Source organism: Penicillium chermesinum (assembly GCF_028974085.1).
Source record: "Penicillium chermesinum strain IBT 19713 chromosome Unknown utg000003l:1.0-5111272.0:1.0-5115320.0, whole genome shotgun sequence".
NCBI lineage: Eukaryota > Fungi > Ascomycota > Eurotiomycetes > Eurotiales > Aspergillaceae > Penicillium > Penicillium chermesinum.
In genome coordinates, this window is record NW_026695313.1 from 1,546,103 (window position 1) to 1,571,335 (window position 25,233).

Consider the following 25,233-nt stretch of genomic DNA (forward strand, 5'->3'; position numbering starts at 1 on the left):
AGATATCAGGGTCTGGTCCTTAGCGGGAAAATGGTGTAATATTGACTAGGATGGGTGCAGATGGGAGATTACAGAATTCAAAAGGATGGACACGGGAGGAAGACAGAAGAAAACCTCGAGGCCAGATACATCGCAAGGAGGCTTTTCTCTGCCCTAACCGAGCGAAAATTCTTGAAACGCGCTGGGAAAGTGTGTGGGAAGAGAATGATATGCATGCAGAGTGCGTGGGTAAAGAGCACTTCTGACACCGTGAGGCGCCAGTGGGGTGAAAGGGCCCATCACATCATAGTCGTCCTTAGTGCTCGGCTGTCGACGGCTTTCGATTTGCCCTTTCCTTTGATCTGTGGAGCCCGAAGTATACGACCGTTTCTGGATCCAGCTTTCGGCTCACTCTCCCCGACGTCCATCTCTAGTCTAATCGAGGCGAAGATCTGCCTTGTTTTCGATCCAAAGAACGGTTCCTCGGAGCGGTTGGAAGCATCGTGATACGCCCGGGAACAAAGAACATGTTGCGTTGCCAGGTTGACCCCATGACCCCATGATTGGCTCTATCGCGGGGCAACTGGCAACGCAACATCGAACAGAGAAAAAGGACGGGGGACGTTTATGCCTGGGAAATCCATTGGGTCCTCGGGCAGGGAACCAAAAGAAATTACCCCGTAGATCATAGGAATTCCCGGAATTACGATATCAAGAACATCAAAAGGGACTGCAAAACAAACCCCCAAAAATACCTTAATATCCACAAAAGATCACCGTGGAGAAAATGCGATTCCAGTGTGGGCTTTCTTCCAATGGGGCAGTATCGCCCCGTCAGTACCCGCATGCAGCAACAAATGGGCACCATAGGACCTGTTGGTTACCCATGACGTTTCGGGGGGGGAGGGAAACTGAAAAGAAAAAAAAAATCAAAAAATCAAAAGAGAAGGGGGTAAGTAGCAGACCGAATGCCATCAAACAAGGTCAGAAAAAATCAGGAAAAAGGAAGAGGAAAATCAAAATGGAAAAAACACAAAAAGAGAAAAAGCAAAAAAAGCAAAAAAAAGAGAAAAACAAAAAAAAAAAACAGATAAATCCCGCGGTCTAGAATGGATAGTCATGAAGATTTCATCCCGTCGGTGGAGAGGGAAGAGAAACGCTAACCTCTAAAAGAAGGCTATTCGAAAAAGCAGCCCCCGTCGCCCCCGTCGCCCCCGTTGATGTTCGGATCGTGCAGAGTCCAGTTTCAGGTACTCATGAGCGATTTCCACGGAGTATATCTGGAAGGGCAGATCGGCGGGGGGAGATTTGCTACCTAGGTACCGGAACCGCTGGTTACACATCAGACTCGAACGCAAGAAACTGCTCTGTTGCCACGGCCCAATCCGTTCTTCCATCTTCAAATGCCATGTCGACCCTAAATCAACTCGAAACAGCCTAACGGCCGCCTATCTTCTAGCCTTTCGTTCGTGAGCATCTGTGTAACCCCCGTTCAAGCTTGGAAGGGGGGGGGGGTTCCCCCCACCCCTGGCTCTCCTAGGTAGGATACTCTGTTTCTGGAGTAGTTTCCAGCGTAGCCGTTTGCTAGCTCCTGCTCCGTAAAGTGGGCGTTGCTGATCGTTCGCGTGAACGGGTCCTGTAGAAAGACCACTTTTGGATGCGGCTGAGGGAGTTTGGACGCCTGTTACATACACGTCCCCGAGTGGATAAAAATTAACCTTCCACACCGGGGCAATCAAAGAGGGAAAAGAAAGTAACACCTGTAAAACAGACAACAGACGTGTGCTCGAGTCAGTCGACCGAGGTCTATGGCCAATCAGAGCTGCAACGTATAATCTCCAGACTTACCCCGAGACGGGCCTCCCCACCTGGGCTTCTTGCCCCTAACCCTTGAAAGATGCTAGCATCGACCTGGGCCGCAGCGCTAACTGAGGATCGATGAGAAAGGCTGTCCGAAACAAACAGGGCTGCGCCACACCTTACGCCCATGGGAAGCGCCATTTTTGAGGATCCGCAATCAAACTTGCAAACGCGGACGCACAAAATCCTAATGCCGACACAACCGAGTGATGCAAACTGAAGCTTTTGTCCGCGGGTTCCATGGGGCGGAATTCGTTAGCCAAGCAGGAGTTGGCCAAGGTATTCCCCATGTTTACGCAGTAGATTCTAGACTGTATACACTGGCAGAGTGCAGTCATGGTATCGGGAAATAGGTCCTGCCGCTTCAGGGCTTCAATCTAGAAAACTCGGAACTCCTGCACATAGGTCAGTAGGCCTGCCGATTCAATCATGTTGGGCTGTTGGGCGTCTCTTTTCGTGCCCTAAGTTGACCTCCTGACCCAGGCGTGGCTTCCTCCAAATCTCGGCGAAAAGGGAGGAAAGCTACTCGGCTTCCTGAGGCTCAAGCCACGACCGAACGGGCAAACCGGGATGCTGCGCATCGCGGTGCATAGAACGGAGCTATTCGGCTGGTTGAGCTCGTGCTTCCAGAAGCAGGCTAGCTCTTCAGTAGTCGTAATCACAATCACTCGCGGGCTGCTGCGATTGGGTTTCCGGCTGCACTGGCCAATGGTTGGGCGAGATCTGAACCTAGGCAGATTAGTCAAAATTAGACCAAAGTGGGGGGAGGGAGAGCGGAAGAGAGCGAGGGCGACATGAGCAGACCGGCCTCCTGCGCCGAACGCAAGTCTGGGCTGAAGGTTGGGGCTAACGCTGCATGGCCCACCCATTTCCACCCCCTCCCCCTTGGTGGCTAAAGCGTGGGGCCGACAACGGCGTCATTTTAGTGGGCTTAAGGGACGGGTCGTTTGACTGCCGCCTATGATCGATGCAGGGTGTTTTGGTCTTCGCGTTAACACCCGGCTCCACTTCAGCTTCATCCTGGGCGTCGATTATTTGGTTATTCCATATTTGAATAATTCTTTCTTGGACTTCCATAAACGCCTCAGCTGGATCTTAGCATGCCGTCCCGCAGTATCTTTGGATACGGGTTAGTCCATCGAGGAATCCTGCGCCAATCAAGACGGATCTCCACGACTAAGCGGTCATGTAATGTGTCGTGTCTATGCGTAGTATCGTTCCAGAAGAGTCGCACGGCCGGCCACAACTCTCCGGGTGACCGGGCAGAGAAAGCGCGACAGTGAACCATGCGACTCGAAGACCGGAAAAGGATTTTTATTCCCTCACAATCCCTGGTCACATCATCGAAGATCTTGCCCTCGGTTTGCTTGGCGTCAGAGCGCCACTACCGCCCCAGATCGACTGGCAAGGGTGCGCAAATGGGAAGAGAAACATTGGCTCGCTCAGGAGGTCTAGTTCAGGGTTTGAAGTAGTTTTTTTTTTTTTGCGTTTCGTGTGCAGGTACCTGGATGCTTCATCTCCGCCGTACATTTATCTTCCGAAGAAATGAAAATGTCAATTTAGCTAAAACCACCTCTGATGGTTGTACCCAACCTTTAGAGACTTTCTGTCGTAACCTAACTCCAGCCACCAAACAAGAAAAATATATACACGCTAGGGCAAGGTGCCATTGATGGAATCTGCCTTTTTTTTGGGTGTGTTTTCATCCACAGACACTGGCATACGTCATGCGCAAAGCAGCCACAGGCCTGTGCGGGGCGATACTGGAGTTTAGAATAGGGATGGTTATCATCGTCGAGGTTGGTCTAGTGCAGAGAGATGTGCAGCTATGTACGTATGGGGGATGTCGAAGCGCTCTGGCCCGCTTTAGCTTTTCGATGGAAACTAGGTTTGCTTTCGAGACACTGGTTTTCCCGCGTAATTGAGTATGTCACAAGTAGATCCCGAGGCCAGAACCAACGCCACTTAATTTGAATGATCGACGATGGGATCCCGTAGAGTACAAGGAAACAAGTCAAGGGAGAGGACTCCCCGTGTTTGACCCGTCCTTTGATGCGGATTTACACGCATAGTTCCTATAGAACACGGGCCACGTTGGACATGGGAAGGCCCGCCCTTACTGCGTGCAGATCAGAGCTGTGCACCCACGGACACGCCAGAACGGGAAGGGAAAAGTTAGAGTCTCGCTGGCATTGCGGCACGTGGGATCCTTGCTCGTGGCTATTTCTCCGGTCGGACATGGGACTCTGCTTACTTTAGAAACACTACGCTTAAGCAGAGCTCAAATTCCGTCGAGTTCTCAGTAAGAACACTCGAAGTCACAACGCTCTCGGTAGTCGGCGAAGACTCGACGCGAGGCTCCACCCGTATGGCTTGGCAGTGCATGGGACCGCTGCGGCCTCAGCCCCAAGGTCGCAATTTGCGCAGTCAATAGTGCGTTTTCCAATGGCGCAGTGATATAGCGGCGTTTGACTGTGCTTAGAAGAGAAGCTCGGAGCAAGCTCAGACCTGCGTTAGTCTCTTTACCGAACCATGGAAACCACTTCGGCCTGTTCCCCAATTCCCCGTGTGGCATCTAGTCGGATATCAAATACTTTCCTGTGGCATGACGGTCGTTCCCTCCACCGCACCGTTCCATACCCTACATCCCATCCCCCATGAGCTTGTAGCTTCAAAGAGGCTCATCACTTCGAAGCACGGTGGATCCGCAAATCTGAAGTATAGCCCTGTGAAAATTAAAGTTGCGAACATCCCAGTCCGGTCCAACGCACGAAACATGTTCCCTGTCTAGTCGCACGGGAGGATCGTTCTCGGGAGGCGCCAACGGCTGCTTTGCGACTGAAGGTGGAGAGTTTTTCCGCTTCAATAGGGTGGGTGCCATGGGTTGACCGAGGGGGGGGGGGGGGGCGGGAGCCTTACAGGCAATTCGATAGCTAATAGGAAAGCGATCAGGGGGTTTGGGCTTGAGGGCTCTAGTCCTGATTCGGTGGTAGGACCTTGATTCTCCGCACTACGGATCGTGAAGTGGATCAGCCCGGTCATCTATTGGGGGACTTCTGAACGGAAGCCATCGGACTTTTTTGGGTTTAGAAGGGGGCTAACGTTTTCTTTGTTCTCTTTGTTTCCAAGGTTGCTAGCGGCTCTGTCCGTAATACGAGGCGGGTCCCATACTTTTCTTTTGCCCTCGGGGGTTGCTCATTGGCGCTCCTTCCTGGTCGCAAAACCAGAAACCCTCATGCTTGAAATGTGAACTCCAACCAAAAGCCAGCATCGGAATCGGGTTTCCGGCCCCACCATCCGCATCCGCGGCAATCCTGGGCGTGGAGTAAGGGACAGTCAGGTTGCCGATCAAAGGAAACCCTCGCCTCTATGAACCTCAAGTTAGATTGTGACAAACGCACTTACGAAGTCTATCTCGACCAAAGTCCCACCGGACAAAGGACCGAATCAGGCAAAAAAGGGTAAAGCTAAACTGGTGCGTGGAGAAGAGCACAGTCGAGGCAACCGTTTTGTGCCCACAGCACGAGCCCTATAAAGGTGGGGTGGGGAGTATTGTAAACACGTCTCCAATCTCTCACACCGATACTTCGAAAAGTATACACATCGACAAGAAATGCAGTTGTTGCGCGGTGAGCACGAAGGTCCATCCCTCGTGCGTTCCAGTTTGTGAGCAGTCAATTCTCGGCGTTAACCTCGCATGCTGCGGCAGTAATTGGCGTGTCGCGTGGCCGGAGCGTGCGATGTGTTTCAGAATTTGCAGACCGCACTATCTTTCACTGGGAAAAGCTTTCATGGGGCTTCATCGGAGAAATTGTTTTCCGGTGACGAAGGTCTCCCCCGACCACTTGCGCGAGCCATGAAGGAACCGACTCAATCAGGAGGGTTGATAGACAGAAGACATCCCGCCGGATACAGGAGGTTGCCCCCTTTGTCTCCCCGTAGATGGTCCAGATAGTACTGATGACATTTCTTTCATACTCGGACTTGGGCAAAAGGTACACCAGTCATTCGAGTGATCACACTGCATCGCATCTACTTGGAACCATGGTTCATTTCCCACCCCAGTCCACCACGCCCAAATTAGCCGCTCCAAGATTTGGAATTCTCTCGAGGGGGGAAAAAAACACTCAGCTACCCACAGGCTGTGATACAGTGGCGCTGGCCCCAACTTGATTTTTACACCTTCAATACGGTGGTGACACCGGTCACAAAAAAAGCTAACCGATTTTAATTGAAGTCGAGCGACCCCATCGGGTCGCAGCTGGCCGGTGCCAAGCCAGCTAAGAAGTAACGATATTCAGCGGCGCAGGGGTGGGTGGCCTGGCGAGGCAGCCCCATTTGATTGCCTGTCGATCGTCTGCCAATTCAAGTAGGACGTTGGACAAAGAACTTGGTTCAGGCTTGGAGTGGCTTGCTAATTGCAAGCCAGCAAGCTGTACCGTTTTCCTGTCATGGGCCCATAACGATGCTAAACTAACTCCGTCACGTTCTAATCGCCGGGACTCCTGCCTCGAAAGAGGGGAGATGCTGTCATCGGGTCCTATAGCCGCCAATCGTGGCTGATAGGTGTTCTCACAATCAAGATATAGAGCATAGAAGGCCCAGCGCACATAACTAGTTAAAACAGCGATTACGAATGAAACTTTTGCCGTGAAAAGCCAAGCTCATGCGCGGAGTCGCTCTTCCGAGCTAACATCTCTGCTTGGCCCGAAGACGAAGTAGAGAGGTGCTGGGGCTATGGGCGACACATGCAGGAAAGGGCCAAATACTCGACCCAAAGAACAGACTGCTGGGGCTCGTAGCGTGTGCATCCTGCTAGTCACATTTGGCTGCGCAGCGATTATCATACAGCACTCTGATCACAGAAGTGACCAAGAACAGTACTCGAATAGGCGAATCCCGCCGTCCACTAAACCCCTCATCGCCACCCCCATCAACACCACTGATCCAATCGGATAAATGTCATGACTCGCGCAGACGTCGGAATGAATCACAGAGGTAACCCACCGCGCCAGAAACTGCGCCAATGCAGAGTCGCAGACCGACGATCGCCAATCAGCAATGGGTAGCTCAATGCAGCTTGACTTACGGCCGAGCACAGCTGTATACAATGACGCAGGCTGCCCACTCTCCTCTAAAGCGACCGCTACGATAGGCGCTGGGATGCCCGTCACAAATAGAGCACTTGATGATACATCTGCCTTTTCGAGTGCCGGTCTGCGCTCTCTTCCCCTCTCTCCCCGTACAGATATCACAAGGGGATAGCAAAGAAGTGGGCCACACCAAATTTCCGACACCCCCTCCCCTGGGCCTCGCGCTTTCGATCGGCGCAGTCACGCTGCCGCTATGCCCGATCGTGTACGAACTTTTGTAGGGGCTAATTAGACCAAGGGAGCATGACGCAACCACATCCTTCTGGGAAGGATGTGCTACCGCCAGAAAGAATTCGACTAGAGAAAGCCAGCATTAAAAAACAACCCCGTTCGTTCTCGGAGGAAGGGGGAAGGGGGGGCACGTACAACTGGAGAACCCAACCAAGCACCGCGCAAGATCTATTAATCGTCGAGATGTCCGATTATGTACCGGGGTCCACAGACGCCTCGCCCTAGCCCTGTATCAAATCCGAAGTATAGGCCTCTCTCTCTCCATGGTCCAATCTCGCCCAGGACGCATACCCCAGCAGCACATCAGGGGGCCGTCGATGGTGTTACATCTGCGCACGCAGCGGATTCATGCTTATCATTTGCAAAAGCAAAAGTACATCGGGGGGACTCCATCCCAAAATATGGGTTATGTCTGTTGGTTATCTCGGCGGACATCGACTAAGAGCGGGCTCGCCGTACGGGAGTGCCTAATTTCTTCTTTTCCTGAAAAGGACCGTTCTAGAGCTCTCCTCCTCCAACATCGTCCTGTATACCAAACCAGCAATTTAGCTTTTCACTCAACTTGGGGGCCAATCTCCCCAAATGCCTTATTAGCATCCCAGGACTTCACCGAGAGGCGTCCTCCAAACTAGCGGACGATCTCGAGATTCAGACTGCCCCCTCCCCTAACTAGGTACCCGATTTGTTTGCTACCATCAATGGCGCCTTTCGCGGTCTAGAACTTGCAGATAGATGCACGAGTGGTGTCGTCTGCATTCCCCCTTTTTGCTTTTCCAGCTTGGTAATTTCTTTTTTCGTGGCCCCCTTCTATATCCTGCGCCATTCTAATGAGTAAACCACTCACGTTTTCTTATATTTTCAATTTCCTTTTACGTTACTGGTTTTCTTTACTTTCCTTGCTTTTTTTTTTTTTAGCCCTTTTTGTGAAACCCCCCCCTCATAGTCGCATATCTCCGCCTTAGCCACTGCTTCCCAGGGATGTTCATGCCCGTCAAACGCCTCCCGCGACGATCAAGGTGCGTGATGAGATGCTGGAATTATTCCGATGGGAAAAGATGCCAGAGGCGTCTTATTGGGGGTTTGGAGGGCGGAGCTTGCGTCCGGGATTCTCTCTACTGGTATTACATGAAGGTTGATACTTTAAACTATGATACAATACAACCCGCGTCTACCTATAGCACGTCTGTCGGATCCTCTCTCTGGTATGGTACATAGGGCGCATGCGATTGCAAGTCCAGGATAACCCGCGTTGCATTTGGAAAGAGTTCTACTTGAAAAGAGGGAGGGGTTGCTGGAAGATGCTTGACTCTCGTATGCAGTTTACGATAGCCTGCAGATTGCCCCGGCGCCAATTTGCTGATGGTGGGACAGAGCTGAAGTGGCAGGTTGCTTGACTGGGACGCGGACAGGTGTCTTGCCTGGCTGACACGCAATGGAGATCGCGACTGGGTAAGAATGCTGCACGGGCCGGACTGCAAGAGGGATGCACGCATTGAGGTTATTGGGGGTCAAATTGAGGTTTCTAAATTTGACCCGTGAAGGGTGAGAGTATGGAGGGTCCACATGTTCCTATTGATATGCTTTGTGTACCATAGTTCAAGGGCAAGGTGCGATAGGATTTGCATAGTGAATCTCCCATAAACAGAATGTGGATGACTTGGATACCCCAGAGCCCGAATTGGTGAACCAAGGTCGTGTTATCTCGGGAGCCTTGTCGCAGATCTGCTGGACCAGGGGTGAACTCCCTAGTCCGTGGCAATGGTCTTGAGCCGCGCCCGGGGAAAGAAGGCTTACTCCGTACACCATCCCTCATCCAAATCCTATGCCTAAGAAAAGAAAAAAAAAAGAAAAGAAAAAAAAGAAAAAAGTTAATAAGAAATAGAAAGATCACGTTCTTCCGTTCTCCCTTTACACTTGGGCCATTGAGGGAGTAGGCCTTAATCCCTCGGTTCCTTGTACAAGGGGGTTCGCTGCCCGAGTATGGAATGGTAGAGACGTTTGATTTGATGGTGGAGCCGGAGGGGCTTCAAGTCGAGGCTGCGGCTGCGGCTGCGGCTGCGGCTGCTCCTGGCGATGCTTCTCGTCTCGTTCTTCCTCATCATCACTCGAGGTCATTTCACCAGGGCGGTCCCTTTGGCTTGCCTCAATGCGGCGCCGCCTGTCACGGGTCTGGTCCTTGTGGCGAGCATCTAGAGTTATGTCAGTGTCCGTCACATCCTCCAAATTCCCAAGTCAATAGTAATTGGCATGAGCTTACCTCTGATCTCTTGTGTCTTCACAGCGTAGGCTTGAATCTCCTCCTTGCTCAAGACGCGCAACACAATGACATACTCCGGTCGCTCCTCATATCGCTCGTTCCCTTTCTCCAGCGCCTCAGGGTTAACCAAGCGCCGGTCAATTTTGTCCAACGAGCGCCTGGTGGAATACCCTTCTTGGTCGCATCCTTGAGGGGAGCAACACCCTCTCGCACTGGATTTTTCTCCTCTGGGAAGCTGGCGCGTGGTGTCTTCAAAATACCCTTGGGCGGGGCCTCAGGTGCTTTAGGAGCAGCTGGTTCGACAGTGATAGGCGTCTTCAGGTCGTCTTTGCTGTCATGAGGGAGTGACTGTCTTGAAGAGCTAGAGTGGTATGAACGATCATCCGGTAATCGGCGCGATGAACTGCGGTGTGAGCGGGCACGATGATGACGACCACTTGGGCGCTCATCCTCGCTGGTATCCGTACTGCTGTGTCTGTAGCGAGGGTCTGCAGATGGCTGCCTCTTGTACTCGCGGAGATCCTCGTCATCCGTGAACCCCCCTGAGCTCCCAGTAGGACGGTGTCGAGAGCGTCGACGAGACCGGCTTCGGCGGTCATGATAGTCACTTGGTTCCAGGTAGAGCTTTTTACTTCTCTCGCCGTTATTATCCAGGAGCTCGCGAGACGTAGACCCCGAAGGATGGTAATCTCGCTCGTCATCGCGTGGACGCCTGTGATGTCGGCGCACGCCTGGATAATCGTAGTCCGACATATCCGAGTAGCCCGCCAACGCGGCCGTACCAAGGCCTGCGCCAAGACCCGCCAGCGCCAGATCATTTTCTGTGTTGTGGGAGCGGGAAGACCTGTGCTCCGGTGATGGTCGTCACCGTCGCGGTGAGACCTTGGCGGCGGTGTCGACGGCGGTGGCCATCGCTGTAGGAATCGTACTCATCCTCGGAGCCATGTGACAATGCGACCAGCGCGCGGTCATGGGCCCTCGACTTAGATCCAGATCGATGTTGGTCCTCTGGACGGGCAGAACGTGGCCGGCCTTCTCGATCTAACGAGTCAAGTTTATCAAGTCCCCATGAGGTAGGTGGAGGACCATGGTGGCGACCCCGGCTAACAGAGCCGGAGAACCGAGGGTCTTCATCCATAACCGTCATACTCAGAGGTCGGTCTAATGAGGTTCGTCCTGTACGACGCGGCTTGACAGGACAGTCTCGGTCGAATTGCTCACGAGGAGTAGTGTAGGAGTAGGCATCATAAGAATCAATGTCCTCGCCCTTGCTCCATCCAGTGTGATGGCGTCGTGGATTCTGTGCATGGACGTGATATGATCCATGGCCAGATGAGCGGTGTTTGCTACCATGGGCTCCATAGCGTCCAGTGTCACTAGCATAGTCGGTGCTGTATACTCGACGGTGGCGGCTATGGGGGATTGTACGGGACAAGGTATTGACCCGAATCGGGGGCCACGGGGCTGGCAATGGAGCCATGACTCGAGCTGATGACAGGACGAAGGTGAGAGGAAGGCACTGCGAGGCGAGGCGGGTTATCGTATTCCATTCCCGATGTTGTGTTGCTTCGGTGCCTGGATTGGGGTTGAATTGTGTATTCTGTGCGCTTCTTGGCCCCGCTAGCCGGATTCTGAATCTTTTGTGAGATAACAGGGCGAGCCTCTACTGGAGATCGACGGGGAGGGTATCGGTAGGAGCTGGGGTATCCGGATTTGAGGTGTAGCCATCGGATTCGTAGCGGCTCCGATGAGGGTCATAGTGATCGTAAGAGGAACCGAGCTGGACTGTACCGGTCGAGGCCCGAGGGCCACTCTGGTGACGACTGTTGCTTGGCGACAGGCTACGATAGTATGTCATCGTACCTGTCGATGTGTCCTGAAGCGATATCAGGGGAGTTTGGATGGGTTTTAAACAAGAGGCCTCGGCTGACTCGATGTGAACGGCCACTGCAGCGACAAAGTTAGAGCACGAACCATTGTGGTGAGAAGACAACAATAAAAGGGTACCAACAGTGCCGATGGGTAGCAAATAAAAAGGAAAGATTGAAGATCACTTTGCTTTTTCCTCAGTGGGCCGGTTTCTTTTGGGTAGACAAAAGATGGAGTGGCGTGGGGCAGCGGAGAGAAAAAAAAGAGCTAAGGTAGACGAGCGGACGTGCAGACAGATAAAGCTCGAGGAGGCAGAGTTTGATAGGCGTTGATTGTTCAACTTGACACTTTCAGGGACTCGGACATAGGAGGATGTCTTGAAGAGTTGAAACCGAGAGAAAAGGAGAGCAGCGAGTGGAATGACGCAAAAGAGTGGGTGCCCGCGATGACAAAGTGCACCACACTAAGGCCAAAAACCCCACTTTCAGCCCAGTCATATCCAGTTAGACCAGACTTTGGAGCTTGTTGGGCAGAGAGACTCGAGGAAACTGGGCTCCCTGAAACTGTAAACAATCTATCTAGATGCACGGAAGGTTCCATGGCTCCCATGTGGATAACGCGTAGTTGAAACCGTGGATCAGGAATTTTTGGACGCCTGCTTCGATTCTGACGGATTGAAGGAATTTCCAGCCCTGCGGCTCTACCACTGCCACTGCTCCACTAATCCGCAGCATGATGTTCGCCTGGGTTGGCGGGCCTTCTGACCGTTGGGAAGTGAAGCACTTTCCCTGCATGTCAGAGCAGCTTAGAGGCCCTGAGCCCCATGGAACTACGTTGATTGCGATTCATCCTAGCCGAGCCAATCATCGATTAACAGGAATTGATCAATCTCCGTCCAGTCCAGTGCAATGGAACCCAACTAGTCTCTGTTTTGGAAGAGGCCGTTAATCATCTCCAGACTCCGGATCGGAGACTTTTAATTCCGATAGGCTGAGACTCGGTCTCCATCCGGGCAACATCTATGGAGCTGCCACCCCTAGCAGCCTCCGGTCTTTACTTCTAGCGGGGGTAGATTTGAAATGCAATCAATTCTATCCATCCCTTACGTTTTAAAACAACATGCACCGAAGAGACAGAGTGCTCGACTCTAGACCTACCGGTAGAGCGCCAATGCCGAGATGGAGATTCCTGACGAAACCCCCACGGGTGTTCCAGGTCGCTCCGCCTATTGATGCCATCTTAGATTGCATTTGCATCACTTGGGTAACCGAGGAACTCCAGAGCAAAGTCAAATCCAAGTCAGAAGCCACGTCTATAGGGCGGCCGGGTTACCAAGGCCTCCTTACCCCGGGTGGCTTACCTGGAAAGCACATGACGAGATGAGCCCCCGGCTATCGTCAGTCAAGGAAGTTCCACTCTGATTACCGCCGCATCAACGGATTCGCGGCCATGTGCTGCTAAGCTATATCCACCGCTCGTTGCCTTGGTGTGCCTTCCGGGCTCGCCGAAGTCTCTGAATATTCTCTTGCCCTGGTTCCAGGCCAACCGGGGTTTTATTGGCCATTTTCGCCAGGGCAAGATGGAGCATCGCTAACATCTTCGGTGGATTTCTTGCACGATTCTACGGCTCCCAGGCTATGCACGCTTCACTTCATCTGGGACCCGCCTCATCGTCTTTCCGAAGACGTGACTTTGCCTGGGCACACAAGAACACCCTCCCCTTATACAACGGAGTTCCCCGAGAAACCCTAGAGTTTATCCTGCCCAGGTTTCTTCTTGCCATGATCTTGAATGGGGTATTGTTCGGGTATAGGTCCCAGGCCGTAGTGTTCAAATGCTGCTGGGCTATCTCTATTCAAGGTGGCTACTTTATCAACTCGCCCTAGCCTATGGTGCCCTGCCCTGCGCCCTTAGCCCGGTGCTTCACGGCCTCTTCGAGTCCGGATTGGCGGTTCCTCGATTCCACCTGGGAATTGGGGTGATCTGGTTGGTGGCGATGCAGGACTTGCTGGCAAGAATCTTGTCACAGTGGTACAATATAAAGGGGATTGAATCCATGTTGCTGTCATTCCCGGTTCCTCTCTTTCAGAAAAACTGTCCTCAGCAGATCTTCTTGCGAAGTTTATACTCTATACTCTTAATTCATTATGTCGGACTATATACCGCCTATCATGCTCTTATCTAAGGTTCCGAGCGCCACTCCTGCTATGCATGCTAATGCAATCCCGACTTGGAGTCGAAGAAGATGACCTGCTCCACACTGAACGTCATGCTTTCACGACCCACTCTCGGAGAAGCTCTCCGGCACGTCTCTTCAGCTCCTCTCGTGAACATGATGTCGGATCCATTATCCGACTAGCAGACGCCCCAGCCGGTTTTTATTACTGCTGCGGATGCCGGCAAATGGTCAATATAGCATTGAGCGGGCACAAATGCTCGATCTGCGGGCATGAGAAATGCAATCACTGTACAACCAGCACACCTCCATACAGTTGAACGCCAGGAGATCTCAAACGAGATCCCGCAAAGATCTTGCTCTTCTGTTTCAGGGGATTGCCTTGCGTCGAATATTCATTCTCGTTCCAAGCGACTTTGCATTTACCTGTGGAGCATTTGGCTCCCTCGGATTTGGAGATAACGGGATTACCGCCGCCGCTATTTTCAGGGACTTTACTCCCCTTGCATCAGCATGCCAACTTTAATTTATGCCGGGTGGGTCTCTCTCTTCGGCATTTTCGGTTCGATCCTTGTTTCACGGCACGAATCTTTCATAGCCCCAGTTCCGGCTTTTATACGACAGTCCGTTCCACTTTGAGTGGTACTGTTCCGAAGGGTTACCTTCAGGGCTTTGTTCTTTTCCCGAGCGTTTCCTTTCATTTTGGGCGTTTTTCTGCAATTGTTGACAAATCTTGGGATTCCTTTCCGTTTCTGTTTCACTTGGCGGGGTTTCTAGCTCCAGAATTGTTATTATATCTGTTGAGCTGTCTGTGTCGAATTCTACCTATCCCGTCGCTATTTGTCAGTAGGCAAAGTTTCGTCTCGTACTAGTAAATCCGACTAAAGCTTCAGAATTATTATGTCTGCCAGTCGTTAGCCAAGTAAGTACACCGTCTCCGTGAGTAAAGTTGCAACCAGAGTACTATAATTCAATCCTCAGAGATGTCAAAACCCATCGGAGCATCGTGTCGAGTATAGCGGAAGCTATCATGTGACGTTGGAAGCCAATACCAATATTACAAAAAAAAACATTAACCAATAAGAACGAGATTTCGATTATTTTAGGTATCTATGTATGCCCATTGCGTCGGAGCCGGTGTTTCGCAGATCGGGCGGAACTCGATCCATTGCGCGCCGGGGCCAAGCCGGCTTCCTGCTTCAGACGAGCCACGACAGGCCCCATAGGGAATTCGCTTTCCTGGCTGCTGTGGTCAGTGCATGGACTGTGCTTGAGGGGTAGGAGCCATTCGGCAATGCTGTAGCCCATAATTTGCTGCATGTTCTGCATGCCGCCAAGGTCAAAGGGGTTTTCGCCCGGTTTAGTGTGGAGAATTGCAAAAACGTGCCGCTCAGGGGGGGAGTGGTCGTATGGGTGGAGATTCTGCAGGGTCCGAGGCGGGTAGGTCACCATTTTGAATGAAGGGGTCCATGGTGAGTCGTTTACCCAGAGCCGGTCAAGGAGGTGCTCTGGGACACGGATTGCGAGGATCCAGACGTGGGTGTTTTTGTTCAGGCTTTCGATCGTTGTCAAATTGAACAGGGCCATTTGGACGGCGCTCAGTGTCATGCCTCCCGAAAAGAAGCCGAAGAGGCCGCTTCTAGATAATATGTCAGTTGTTGCTTCGATGACGTTGGATACCGCAGGGATCTTACAGTACGATGCACACAATCCAATGCGCATTAACATCTCCGCTCTGCTGCAAGATTAGCATCAACTCCCAGACACCCAGATCATGTCGGGCATACTTACACGTCTCCTAAGCTCGCTAAGGAAATATGCAGAAACGATAAGGGTGAAGAAACAGAACACGGCAGTGTAAAAGACGAACTGGATGAAAAACTTGAATGAAGTTTTCCCCAACCACTCCTCCAACCCTGTATCTTGTTAGTTGCTGATCCACAAATCATAGCTTTGATCACACGTACCATGGACAGAAGTGGTCCATCTTGCGGACGCAGCGGTCTACCTCGCGACAGTGATGCGCGCGGTCCGTCTTGAATTGGCAGCACTTTGAGCAATACGGCGGCCGGCCATCCTCCTGGCAGACATAAACGTCCTTCTGGTAGAAATATTCGAGACCAAGCGAGTTGCCCACTGCCACATCCTCAGTATTACTAACCACGCCCCGCTCAAGGTCAACCTCCTTCGTGGGTTTTTTCTCCGTTTGCCGCTTCTTTGTACGGGCCCCACGGCGAGACCGGCTGCCCCGGGAGTCGCTGGACTTCAGCTTCTCTTGATCAGAGTCGATGCGCTCCTGTCCATAAGGTAAATATCCAGTGTTTCGGAGCACAGTATAGAGCAAGCGGCAATAAGTCGTCACCATGGCGATTAAGAGAACATAGTAGACCGCAAGGATCGCGGCGCCGGCGCCGCGCCGAGAATGGATATTATGCGAAGGTAAGGGATACAACAGGTAATCGACTAGAGAGCACAGTCAGTGAATGCAGTTTCAGAATTATCAAAGCATTTCAAGCTCCTTGGGCTCGTCGGGGTCGGTCGTACTGCATAATGGTTTCGTGATGGCATAAGAGGCGTAGGCGACGATCCCGAGCAACACGGGCGGGACGACTCGCGAGACCACGAGATTGGTGCGCGTTTGCGCCCGAGTCGCCATGGACGGAACTGGTCTGCCTCGACTCACGCGATATGCATAAAGGGAATAAGATGCTGTGATAAGCCGAATTGCCAGGCAGCTGAAGAGATCAAGTTGGCGGGACGTTTCCCTGACGTAAGTGCGGCCCCCTGGTCCTACGAGTACATAGGCTGGGGGCCTAAGGCTCGTTTGACGCCGCTTTTGGGCGGCTGACAGGTCTGTCCTTGCCGCGTTTCAACGATCGCGATCGCGATCGCGATCAATCCCAACTTGCTCCTCTTCTATGTCCATTCTGACGGGCCTCCTCTTATTCTAGGCAGAGTCAATTAGCCAATTTCCTTTTTTTTTTTTCTGCCTGCTGCAATATATAACGAACGTGATTATGTCCGGAGAATGAAGGGGAGTAGGCACACACGATTACAGTAATTGTATGTGGGATCTGGGAAGAATTGGGGTTTGGATGCGACACATCTTCAGTATCGCAGGTTTGGGGAGGGTTTGGGAGGGACCGTGGGAAGGACCTTGTGCACCGCCCCGGCACGTCCAGGATAAGCTTGGGTGCGCGTGGGATCAGCAACACCTCAGCTCCGGGACAGATGGTAAAACGTAGAGAGTAGGTTCACCTAGGTGCACCCTTTTCTGGCTTGACTTCAGCACCGCGCGCATAGCTGAGGTTCATGCCGGAAAGGGTCCTTAGCAACAGCAGGGCTGAGCCTGAGGACACCTGACCTATGACTCTTTTGTCGCCGGGGTGCATATCGATGGCCCATTCTTCGAGTCATTCACGGTCATGCTGCCTGGACTGTCTGAGACTGCCTGGACGGAGTGGGGTTTTCCTCAGGTCCTCACAGGGCCAGAGTGTCCAGATTCTCAAGGCGACACAAGGCACAAGGCACCACAGCAAATTATGGAACACATCGATCCGAGGGCATCGCGGGTCACCGTCTCTTCAGTGTATGCCGGGGCACGGCGGGCGCCCGAACCATAGTATCTCCCCCCGGGCGAATTGGCTATGTAGACGGTGAGTGCTGATGCAGCCTTGCCAGTGGGGAACCATTGAGTCAATCTGCAGACGTCAAATCCACTCTTCAGGTGATGAGGGAATGATTCATACCTGTTCTTCAGGGCATCTAGGCACGATGGCTAGTCCCACCTGGGCAAGGGCGCTAGCCTGGGTGCCAGTCAAGCTGCCACTATGCTGGAATCCGCGCCCCGTCAGTCAATCACATCCCTGCCCATTCGCGGGTATGTGCGAATGGGAGCCCCGTACTCTGGCCTCCTCTGGTGGCCCCATTAGCCCGGGTCGAGGACCTATTCCCGAAATGGTCTCCTCGGGGAGCCTACAGAGGGGCTGATGTTAGTCTCAATGGGTCTAACCAGATTGGGCCCTGCGTTGCCTGAATCTATGACGGTTCTTCAATGTTTCTGCAGCACTTATTTAGACCTCCTGACCTCTCGTGATCATATTCTGTTTCCTATCCATCATTCAATTACTACTCTATTCAATAGTGATTCAAACTTTCAGACCAATACGCTGTGAAGCCACCGAGGAACAGCAGGCTCCGAGGACAAACTCACAAGCCCTGATCTTATTGTCACGTACCATTGTTTACTACTTTGGCAATTAGAACTCAAGTGATACATACTATCACTATGCCTACCGTCTGGTTCTGCTGCAAGTGCCAGTTCGGCCCTCACAACGTTCAACTCTACGTTTCTTGCATCAGCTGTGGTGCAGAGCGCTGCTCCCGCTGCGCGACGGAAGACACCAAGACTTTCGACTCTCTGAGCACACACTCTCACTCTCACCCCGGCAGCTGCCACGAGAGCTCACCGTACCCTGCTGCTGTCTCCATTCACACTGTTCGTCGACCATCCTTTGACTCCGAGCCCATGTCGCCTACCAGCTTCACCGATCTACCTGGAGTTCGACCAATAGGCCGGGTTGGCCTCGGTCTCGCTGCGCCTTTACCCACTTCCGGCAGCAGCCAACACTCGCAGCAAGTGTACAGCCACACGTATATGTATATCTGCTGCAATTGCAATGACGGCCCGAAGGTTTACAACGTTCAACCGGTCTGCGTTGTCTGCCACCATCAGGCTTGCAGCGCCTGCACTCATGTCAAGTGAGATTGATTATTTCTCTCTTCCATGTCATTCTGCAACCATTTTGTCTACACGACAGACTACCATGGCTATGGAAGATCCCTTCAGCTGCGCATCACTCGGGCCCCCTAGTGGACCGGGCTGCTGACAGTTCTGATACAGTGGATCTAGATATGCCAACGTTTCTCCTCTTACGACCGAGCCTGCAATCTGTTCCCCTTTATTTTTGGAAGATGCATTGCTTTTTCGATGATTTTTTTTTTCGTTTCCACTGTTTATGATATGTCTTCTCCTATTTCCCCACATGGTTTTGCTCTGTTCTGGCTTTTAGATTTGATCTGATGATTTTCGACTACATTACACTAGCGGCATGGGAAGATATATGCAAGGTTTCCTTTTTTTCCCCCCTCTTGATGACGCATTTTTCTGGCAGTTGCATTGTTTTATTGTCTTGATGCTATTGGTTCTCATGTATCATGTATGGTGATCGCACTTAGATGGTGTTTGTATACTTCATGTCAATTACTCTATCTGGCTTAGCTCCGATTTCCAGACGATCTGCCTTGCCCCACTGTCCTTCGGGTTTAACAAATCTCGAGTTTACTTCAAACCGATCCGCCTTCTGTGTTCCACGTAGTCTTCCAAGTTCTATACTAGATGCTGTTTCAGAAAGATGCGCCCTGCAGGTTGAAAGGGAAGCCATGGCGTTTGTTTGCCGATTGCTGATCGGGGTTATTCGGCTTAGTCCTTCTAGTTCCATGCAGCCGCAGGGGCCTATGCACCCGGACTTTTTGGCGAGACCATCCCTACCCACTTCAGAGAAAGCCGGGCCCCAAGAGAGTAGACGTGCAGCACCCCTTATCTTAGATTGCAGCTACTTGCGGCTTCTTTTTCAGCCGCACCCGCCTCCAGTCACGGGCAATAGTTGACCGAAATATTTATATTATGGGTAGATATCGAGATAGGATACTTACCGGCATTGCTTTCAATGCTTATTCCTTGAGTGTCAAACATCGAACCCTGTGCAGCGCTAATTCGCATCGTAATTCCATAAGACAAAGCGGGAGATTCCACGATTCTACGAGGCAAACTTGGCGGGCTGGGGCTCCACCTTCCGAAGAGCCAAGTGGTCCCTTGGCCCCCGACATTGGCCTCACCAGGATAAGCTGGCGGCGCGAGTACGCTCTAACGCTCTTTAGTTCAGCCCAAAGGGGCCATGTGCCTGGCCTGTTTTCGCTGGCTCCCGATGGCTCTACTGCTTACTTTGGCCATATAGGAGGATCCCTTTTTCCCCAAAATAGACCATATCTCGTGTTGACATTCTGGGCGACCTCTCTTCCTTGTTATAGTAAAAACCCCCCCCCCTGATGATAGTTTACCCCCAACCTGTTATAGTCCGCGGGAATTACCGCCCTGGGAGAGTCTCCACCGCGTGGCCTCGTGCTCCAGTGACGTGCTTCTTCTCTCCAGGCGCGGTGCAACGCCCGGGGCAACGAACTACGATTGTTACTGGGCAGCGAACAGGACACATTGCCGATGTTCCGTCCCTATTCTTGCAGAGCCCTCTTCCGTTCCCCACGCCCCTAGCTCCCATGACCCAGTAACAGTCACAGGCACAAGGACGGAGTACATAGTCAATCCGCCTTGGACCCAATTCAAGTTTTATCGCAGAAAGTCTCGGGCCCACATCGTAGCAACACCCTTGATTGAGCCCGAAGGGCTCAAACGTGAAATTAGTCGGGAAGACAACATGTGCCAGTCTGCGTCGCACCTGCATTAGTCCCCAACCTGCGGGTTTCGCTGCGGGTGCTGATCGTCCTTCGGGGTGCAGTTTACCCCTCGTGTGCCGGCCGCTACGAGGTGGAGGTTTATTTTTGTGCGCTTGGGCTTGGATTACTTTTCCCTTGCGAGTCTATGAATAGATGCTCAAGGAATGTGCGATAGCGTGGTGACTGGTCGGTCATCCGACCGACCGGGTGAATCAAATGTATTGTCCAAATTTCTTGTGCTTTTCTTAAACCTGGCGCTCATCTCTAGTTCGCCGCTAGCTTGGGTATGCTCATAGATATATTTCGCCCCAGCTATATTTTATTCTTAGCTTCTTGCAGAACAAGGTTGTCCGCTGTTTTGTAGATCAGGGTCAGTTAGTTCGGTTTTCTGGGTAGGTTGATTGGCCAAGTGCTGATTCATAAATAGAGAGATTATTCCTTGGTTTCTCTGTTGGTGGCTTTTTTTGGGTTGGGGGGGGGGGGAGCCTTGGCGGATAACGGATAACGTGCATTAAATTTAGTTTCTGGTTCTTTAACTTGGAGTTTTGCAGGGTTAATCAGCCACCCACGTGGGAGAGAATATGTAACGGCAATGCAGCCCCCAATGCAGAGTCTTCACAACGGCCCCGCAGGTTTTATTTTTGCTTACTGGTAGTGCATCAAGTGGGAAACTGGCCCCAATCTCACCTAAGAATAGCATGTGTTAAACGCGAAGACATGAAAAACACGTGGGCGATGCAAAAACACTACGGTATGGAATACATGCAAATCAGAAAAAAAAAGTCGAATTGACTACTGGTAGTATCATGCGTTACAGCAACCCCCGATCATACAACCTTGTCCCTAGAAATCCTGGACCGAGAATCGAAACTCAAAACGAGCTGATAGGGTCTTTGCAATGGTTTGAATTCTGCGAATTGACCACTGGTCTGTAGCATGCCGGCGCCATGACGCCATCCGTCATTGGCTTGGAATGGACGCAATGCAATGATCGCTCAAGATGTAGGCCTTTGAGGCTGTCGATAATGAGCCTTGGATGTAGGCGTAATGCCGGAGCTAATGGGCAAGGAGAAAGGAGGGGTAAGATGATAATAAGTGATAAAAGATCAAAGCGGAAGAACTCAGAATTCGGGCTCTTCAATGTGCCTGTATAAGACGCTGAAAAGGGGGTATCGCAAAGAAAACGGAAGAGTGTAGGGAAAAAAGGCGCGGACGACTGAGAGTGGTCCAGGTGATGGAGGTTAGCACTAATTGTGGCGCCAGCTCACCTGGAGACTTCACAAGACGTTGCGCGGTTGTTACAGGGGCAGGACCCGTGATGGATCTTGGAGGAAGCGCCTACGGTATGCGGCTATTTCGGCGGCGACGGAACCGAAATCTTTCACCTTTTCACGTCGCATCTCGTTGATGATCTCTTTCAGACCGGCCAGATAAGCTTCGCGCTCTTGTTCGGTTTCACCTTCGCGGACAGAGCCCATTTGGATGAGGATCTTGTCGTCTGCCAAGGTTAACAATACTGTGGTCAGCAAAGGACCAAGCAAAATGAAAAGGAAAAATAAGGAAGTGAGAGGGCTGCAGAGATCTAAGAATGCGTGGACGGAAAATGGAGGAAATTCAGAAAGGTAGAGAGTGACAGAAAAGGGAATGCAATCCGGGCATATGGGATGAGGTGGGGGATAGGGAAAGGGAATAAGGACCATCTCGAAGGGTTTCTGGCTCTTAACTTCTCGACGCACCACTTAGAGTCATATCTCGAAAATGCTGGTTTTTGCAAGATCGGTCATTGCACACACCACCAGTTGCTTCGTAAGGGCAAAGATATTTCATCGGGTCAATATCATGGCTGTAAGTTAGCGAACGGTAGCCGTCCGGAACGTCTTCAGCAAATCCGGGGTGATAGCGGTAAGCCTTGAAGTAGCGTAAAGGGCTCACGTAAGGTGTAAAGCCCGAGCCTACGGATTTGGACGAAGCTTCGTTCTGAGAGGCAGTTAGTCTTTGCGAAGACTCAACTCTCAACATGGGGGAGCTGTTTCGTACACCAAGTATCACCTGAGGATCATGGCGGGAGTCGTAAGAGGTGGGTTGGCGGGCATTGGTTGGGACTTCGTGAGCCGAAGGTACAGGTGGCATGGCCGTCGATTTGGCGTCAGGCTGGGCCGGGACTTCTACAGAGGCGGGAGGTGCAGGACTGAAAGGAGGACTGTAAGCCGAATCTTCGGCGTCTTGCGGGATCGGGGGCTCGGGAGGCTCGGGAGGCTCGTATGCCTGGGATACCTCAGAAGATTCACGATGAAACTGTTTATTAGGGCCTGCTGGGCCTTCAATCTCCATCATGTCTCCTGTGGAAACGGATACCGGTGGACGCGCTGGAAGTGGGTGCCCAGCCAGCTCCACGTTGCTTTGTACTGATGTACTAGGATTTGGGACCATAGTAGCAACGGCACTTGCAGTATTGATGGGAGACTCCGATGCCGCCTGAGAAATGGGGGAGGGTTCTTCCAGCTGATCGGACGTCTGATCCATGCTCACTTCTGCCAAGGGCTCAGCAGTTGCCTCATTTGACTGCCGTACTTCAACCAGGCCTCCGTTCGTTTGTGGACCGGTCGAGCTTCCAGATGAGTCCGAGAGAGAATCATCCTCATCACTTGTTGTGTCTTCACTAGAGCTCAAAATCTCCTGTGTCTCCTCCATGGAGCCTCCTGTAGAGCCTGAAGAAGATGATGACGAGGAATCTGAGGACTGAGGGCCTGATCCAATACCTGGGGCATCGGTGGCTTGGACATCTGCTAAAGACCCGTTATGTTTAGTTGACAGCCCAAAGCATTTGGAACCAGTTACGCCATGCAAACCAACGTTTAAAGCCTCGGACGAAGATCTGGTATTGGATGATGCTGGAAAATACAATGTTAGTAAAGCAAGCCGGAAGCAATAAGAAAGATACGTAGATTCAATATACCTTCATTCGTAGGGTTTGAGACCTGGGCTTTATCTTGTGCACATGTTTCATCCAAGGTACCAGTAGCGGGCATTGGTACTGCGGTGGACGCAGGCTCCGAATTTCCCGTTGCATGCCCATCAACCGGGCTTAGTTGCATGGCAGAGGACCCCGACGAAGCACAGGAGCCATCAGGGGTTCCGTCTGTGACCTGGGCTGAATCAATTTGACTAGCAGCAAGCTTTGCTTTGCGCTTTTGCTCGAGTTCTTCTATTCTGCGGTACATATTCTGGATCTCCAAGTCCCGCTGCCGAATGTGCTCACTGTCACTTGGGCGCGAGGACCCTTGAGGTGTTGATGTAGAAGTTCTGCCACCAGATGGATATTTCTGAAGGGTCGGTCGAGAATTGCTCGAGGTAACCACAGTTTCAGAATGACCGGCTGGGAACGAGTCTACATCCATTGCATCCTGATTATCGCCGTAGATGGAGTCGTCGTCATTCCCTTTCCCATCCCCTTCTTCATCGTCATCCTCGCTTATGTCAATGACAAGTCGATCTGCGAGGCCTAATTGATTCACTTCTTGATTTGAAAGCTTTTTGTAACCCCATTCTGGTTCATCAAAATCCGAGGCACGGGGTCGCTTTCGCTGGCTTGCACGGGCAACAGGAGCTGGCTCGACGCGGACGCCTTGAGACTCCGAGGGTAACTGCTCAGGGGTTCGTTTTTCTGCCTGAGAGCCCGCCATGGATAGGCCGGGGATGGTGGCGCCTTCCAGAAGCTGAGGAGCCGGAGGACGAACAGGAAGAGGATGCAAAACAGGCTTGGAATCAGCAACGCTCTCTAGAGATTTATTTTCTGGTTCAACATTGGAATTGGTGATCGGTTGAGCCTTTAATTTACTTTTCAGGAGAGCTTGACGTTTGAGTTCCTCGATGCGCTGCCGCGCGAGATCTGTTTGGGCCTTATTTTTTGGTCTCACAGGGACAGCAGCAGGCTTTTTTGGGAGAGGCGCAGGAGTGGCCGCTTGAGAACCCTTCGGTGATGACTGAGTAGTTGAAGGTTCTGATTTCTTAGCAGCCTTCTCTGCAAGCATTCTAGCAATGAGTTCTTTCCGCTCCAGGGGTTTCTGTGCTGCAGTTTCCGAGGTAGCAGACACAGGTGGCTGAGTGTTTGCATTAGATCCTGGAACAGGTTTCTGCTGCTCGCTGACTTGAGACGCCGATCCTGCGGGATTCGATTTCGACTCCGACTTGAATGACTCTGGGTCCGTTGACTTTTCAGGCGGAGGGCTTGGGATCTTGACGCCCACATCCTCGTAAAGTGACCTCAGAACCCTTGAATCTACACCCTCTGCAACTAGCTCGTGATATGAGATACCATACGGAAGGAGACTAAGAAGAGCTCCTTGCGCTTGAACACGTAGCTGAGTGACCGTCCTGAGCGTCTGCGGATCGATGGCGGAAGCAGATGAAGCTATTTCGCCCCTTTGCGATTCGATTGCGCGGTTCACCAGTTCGGAATCTGTGGTAACTGATATTGGCGGAATGTACGCTAAGAATGATAAGTGAATGTTATGGCGCCGTCAATGGATGTGCACTCACGCGAACTGCTTTTATTGCTGCTTCGCGATGGGGACCTTGCGGAAACAGTCTCGCCTTCTTCCAGCTCAGATTCCCTGCGATCGGATCGCGGGGCCTTCCGCGCACGGGAATGCCCATCCTCTGACTCACTGACCTCGCCTTCTTCGCGGTTCCGATACGTCGTAGAGGATGCCTTCCCTAGTTCTGCCTGAGCCACAGCATGATTGTTCAAGTCATACCTAGGCGCCATGGAAGGTGCCTGGGATGGGCCTGTGGCTCCGCCGGGAACAGGGACAGGCGGATAGACTGCCTGAATGGGAGCGGGAATTAATGGAGGGGTGGCTGGGAGGGATCTAGCTGGTTCATAAAGGGAAATGGAGGAGGATAGAACATCCCTGGTGTGCCAGAATTTCCGGCACCTGCCATCTGCGAATTTGCATAGAAGCTCGCTAGGTTGTAATCCATCGGGTAACCTGGCGCAGGAAATGGCGGGGCCGGAGCGATTTGGGGGTTTGGTTGAAAGTTCAGGGCATTCATCGGGAGGTGGATTGGCCACTGTGGAGGGTGGCCGCCAGATGGAGGCGGGGCTTGGTCAGCCATGGCACGAGCAAGCGAAAAAGCAAACTGTGGTCGGCGTGACGCGTAGAAACGCCTTAATAGTAAGCGAGTCAGTTACGCGA

General features: G+C 52.0%; 5 protein-coding genes across 5 annotated transcripts; 2 read left to right on the forward strand and 3 right to left on the reverse strand.

The window, feature by feature from the left end:
• Nucleotides 1–9,131: 9,131 nt before the first annotated feature.
• On the reverse strand, nucleotides 9,132–11,338 carry N7468_003475 (uncharacterized protein; the record flags this gene model as incomplete). Its single annotated transcript, XM_058472772.1, has 5 exons — nucleotides 9,132–9,412; nucleotides 9,481–9,582; nucleotides 9,651–10,301; nucleotides 10,363–11,090; nucleotides 11,148–11,338. The coding sequence occupies 5 exons, from the start codon at nucleotides 11,336–11,338 to the stop codon at nucleotides 9,132–9,134; spliced, it is 1,953 nt and encodes a 650-aa protein (XP_058331775.1).
• Nucleotides 11,339–14,635: 3,297 nt separating this feature from the next.
• N7468_003476 (DHHC family palmitoyltransferase) lies at nucleotides 14,636–16,181 on the reverse strand (the record flags this gene model as incomplete). Its single annotated transcript, XM_058472773.1, has 5 exons — nucleotides 14,636–15,164; nucleotides 15,220–15,260; nucleotides 15,317–15,441; nucleotides 15,500–15,988; nucleotides 16,070–16,181. The coding sequence occupies 5 exons, from the start codon at nucleotides 16,179–16,181 to the stop codon at nucleotides 14,636–14,638; spliced, it is 1,296 nt and encodes a 431-aa protein (XP_058331776.1).
• Nucleotides 16,182–17,299: 1,118 nt separating this feature from the next.
• Nucleotides 17,300–17,515, forward strand: N7468_003477 (uncharacterized protein; the record flags this gene model as incomplete). The annotated part of the gene is made up of 1 exon (XM_058472774.1): nucleotides 17,300–17,515. The coding sequence occupies one exon, from the start codon at nucleotides 17,300–17,302 to the stop codon at nucleotides 17,513–17,515; it is 216 nt and encodes a 71-aa protein (XP_058331777.1).
• A 298-nt stretch (nucleotides 17,516–17,813) lies between these two features.
• N7468_003478 (uncharacterized protein) lies at nucleotides 17,814–18,290 on the forward strand (the record flags this gene model as incomplete). The annotated part of the gene is made up of 1 exon (XM_058472775.1): nucleotides 17,814–18,290. The coding sequence occupies one exon, from the start codon at nucleotides 17,814–17,816 to the stop codon at nucleotides 18,288–18,290; it is 477 nt and encodes a 158-aa protein (XP_058331778.1).
• Nucleotides 18,291–21,754: 3,464 nt separating this feature from the next.
• N7468_003479 (uncharacterized protein) lies at nucleotides 21,755–24,803 on the reverse strand (the record flags this gene model as incomplete). The annotated part of the gene is made up of 3 exons (XM_058472776.1): nucleotides 21,755–22,818; nucleotides 22,992–24,524; nucleotides 24,704–24,803. The coding sequence occupies 3 exons, from the start codon at nucleotides 24,801–24,803 to the stop codon at nucleotides 21,755–21,757; spliced, it is 2,697 nt and encodes an 898-aa protein (XP_058331779.1).
• Nucleotides 24,804–25,233: the final 430 nt, after the last annotated feature.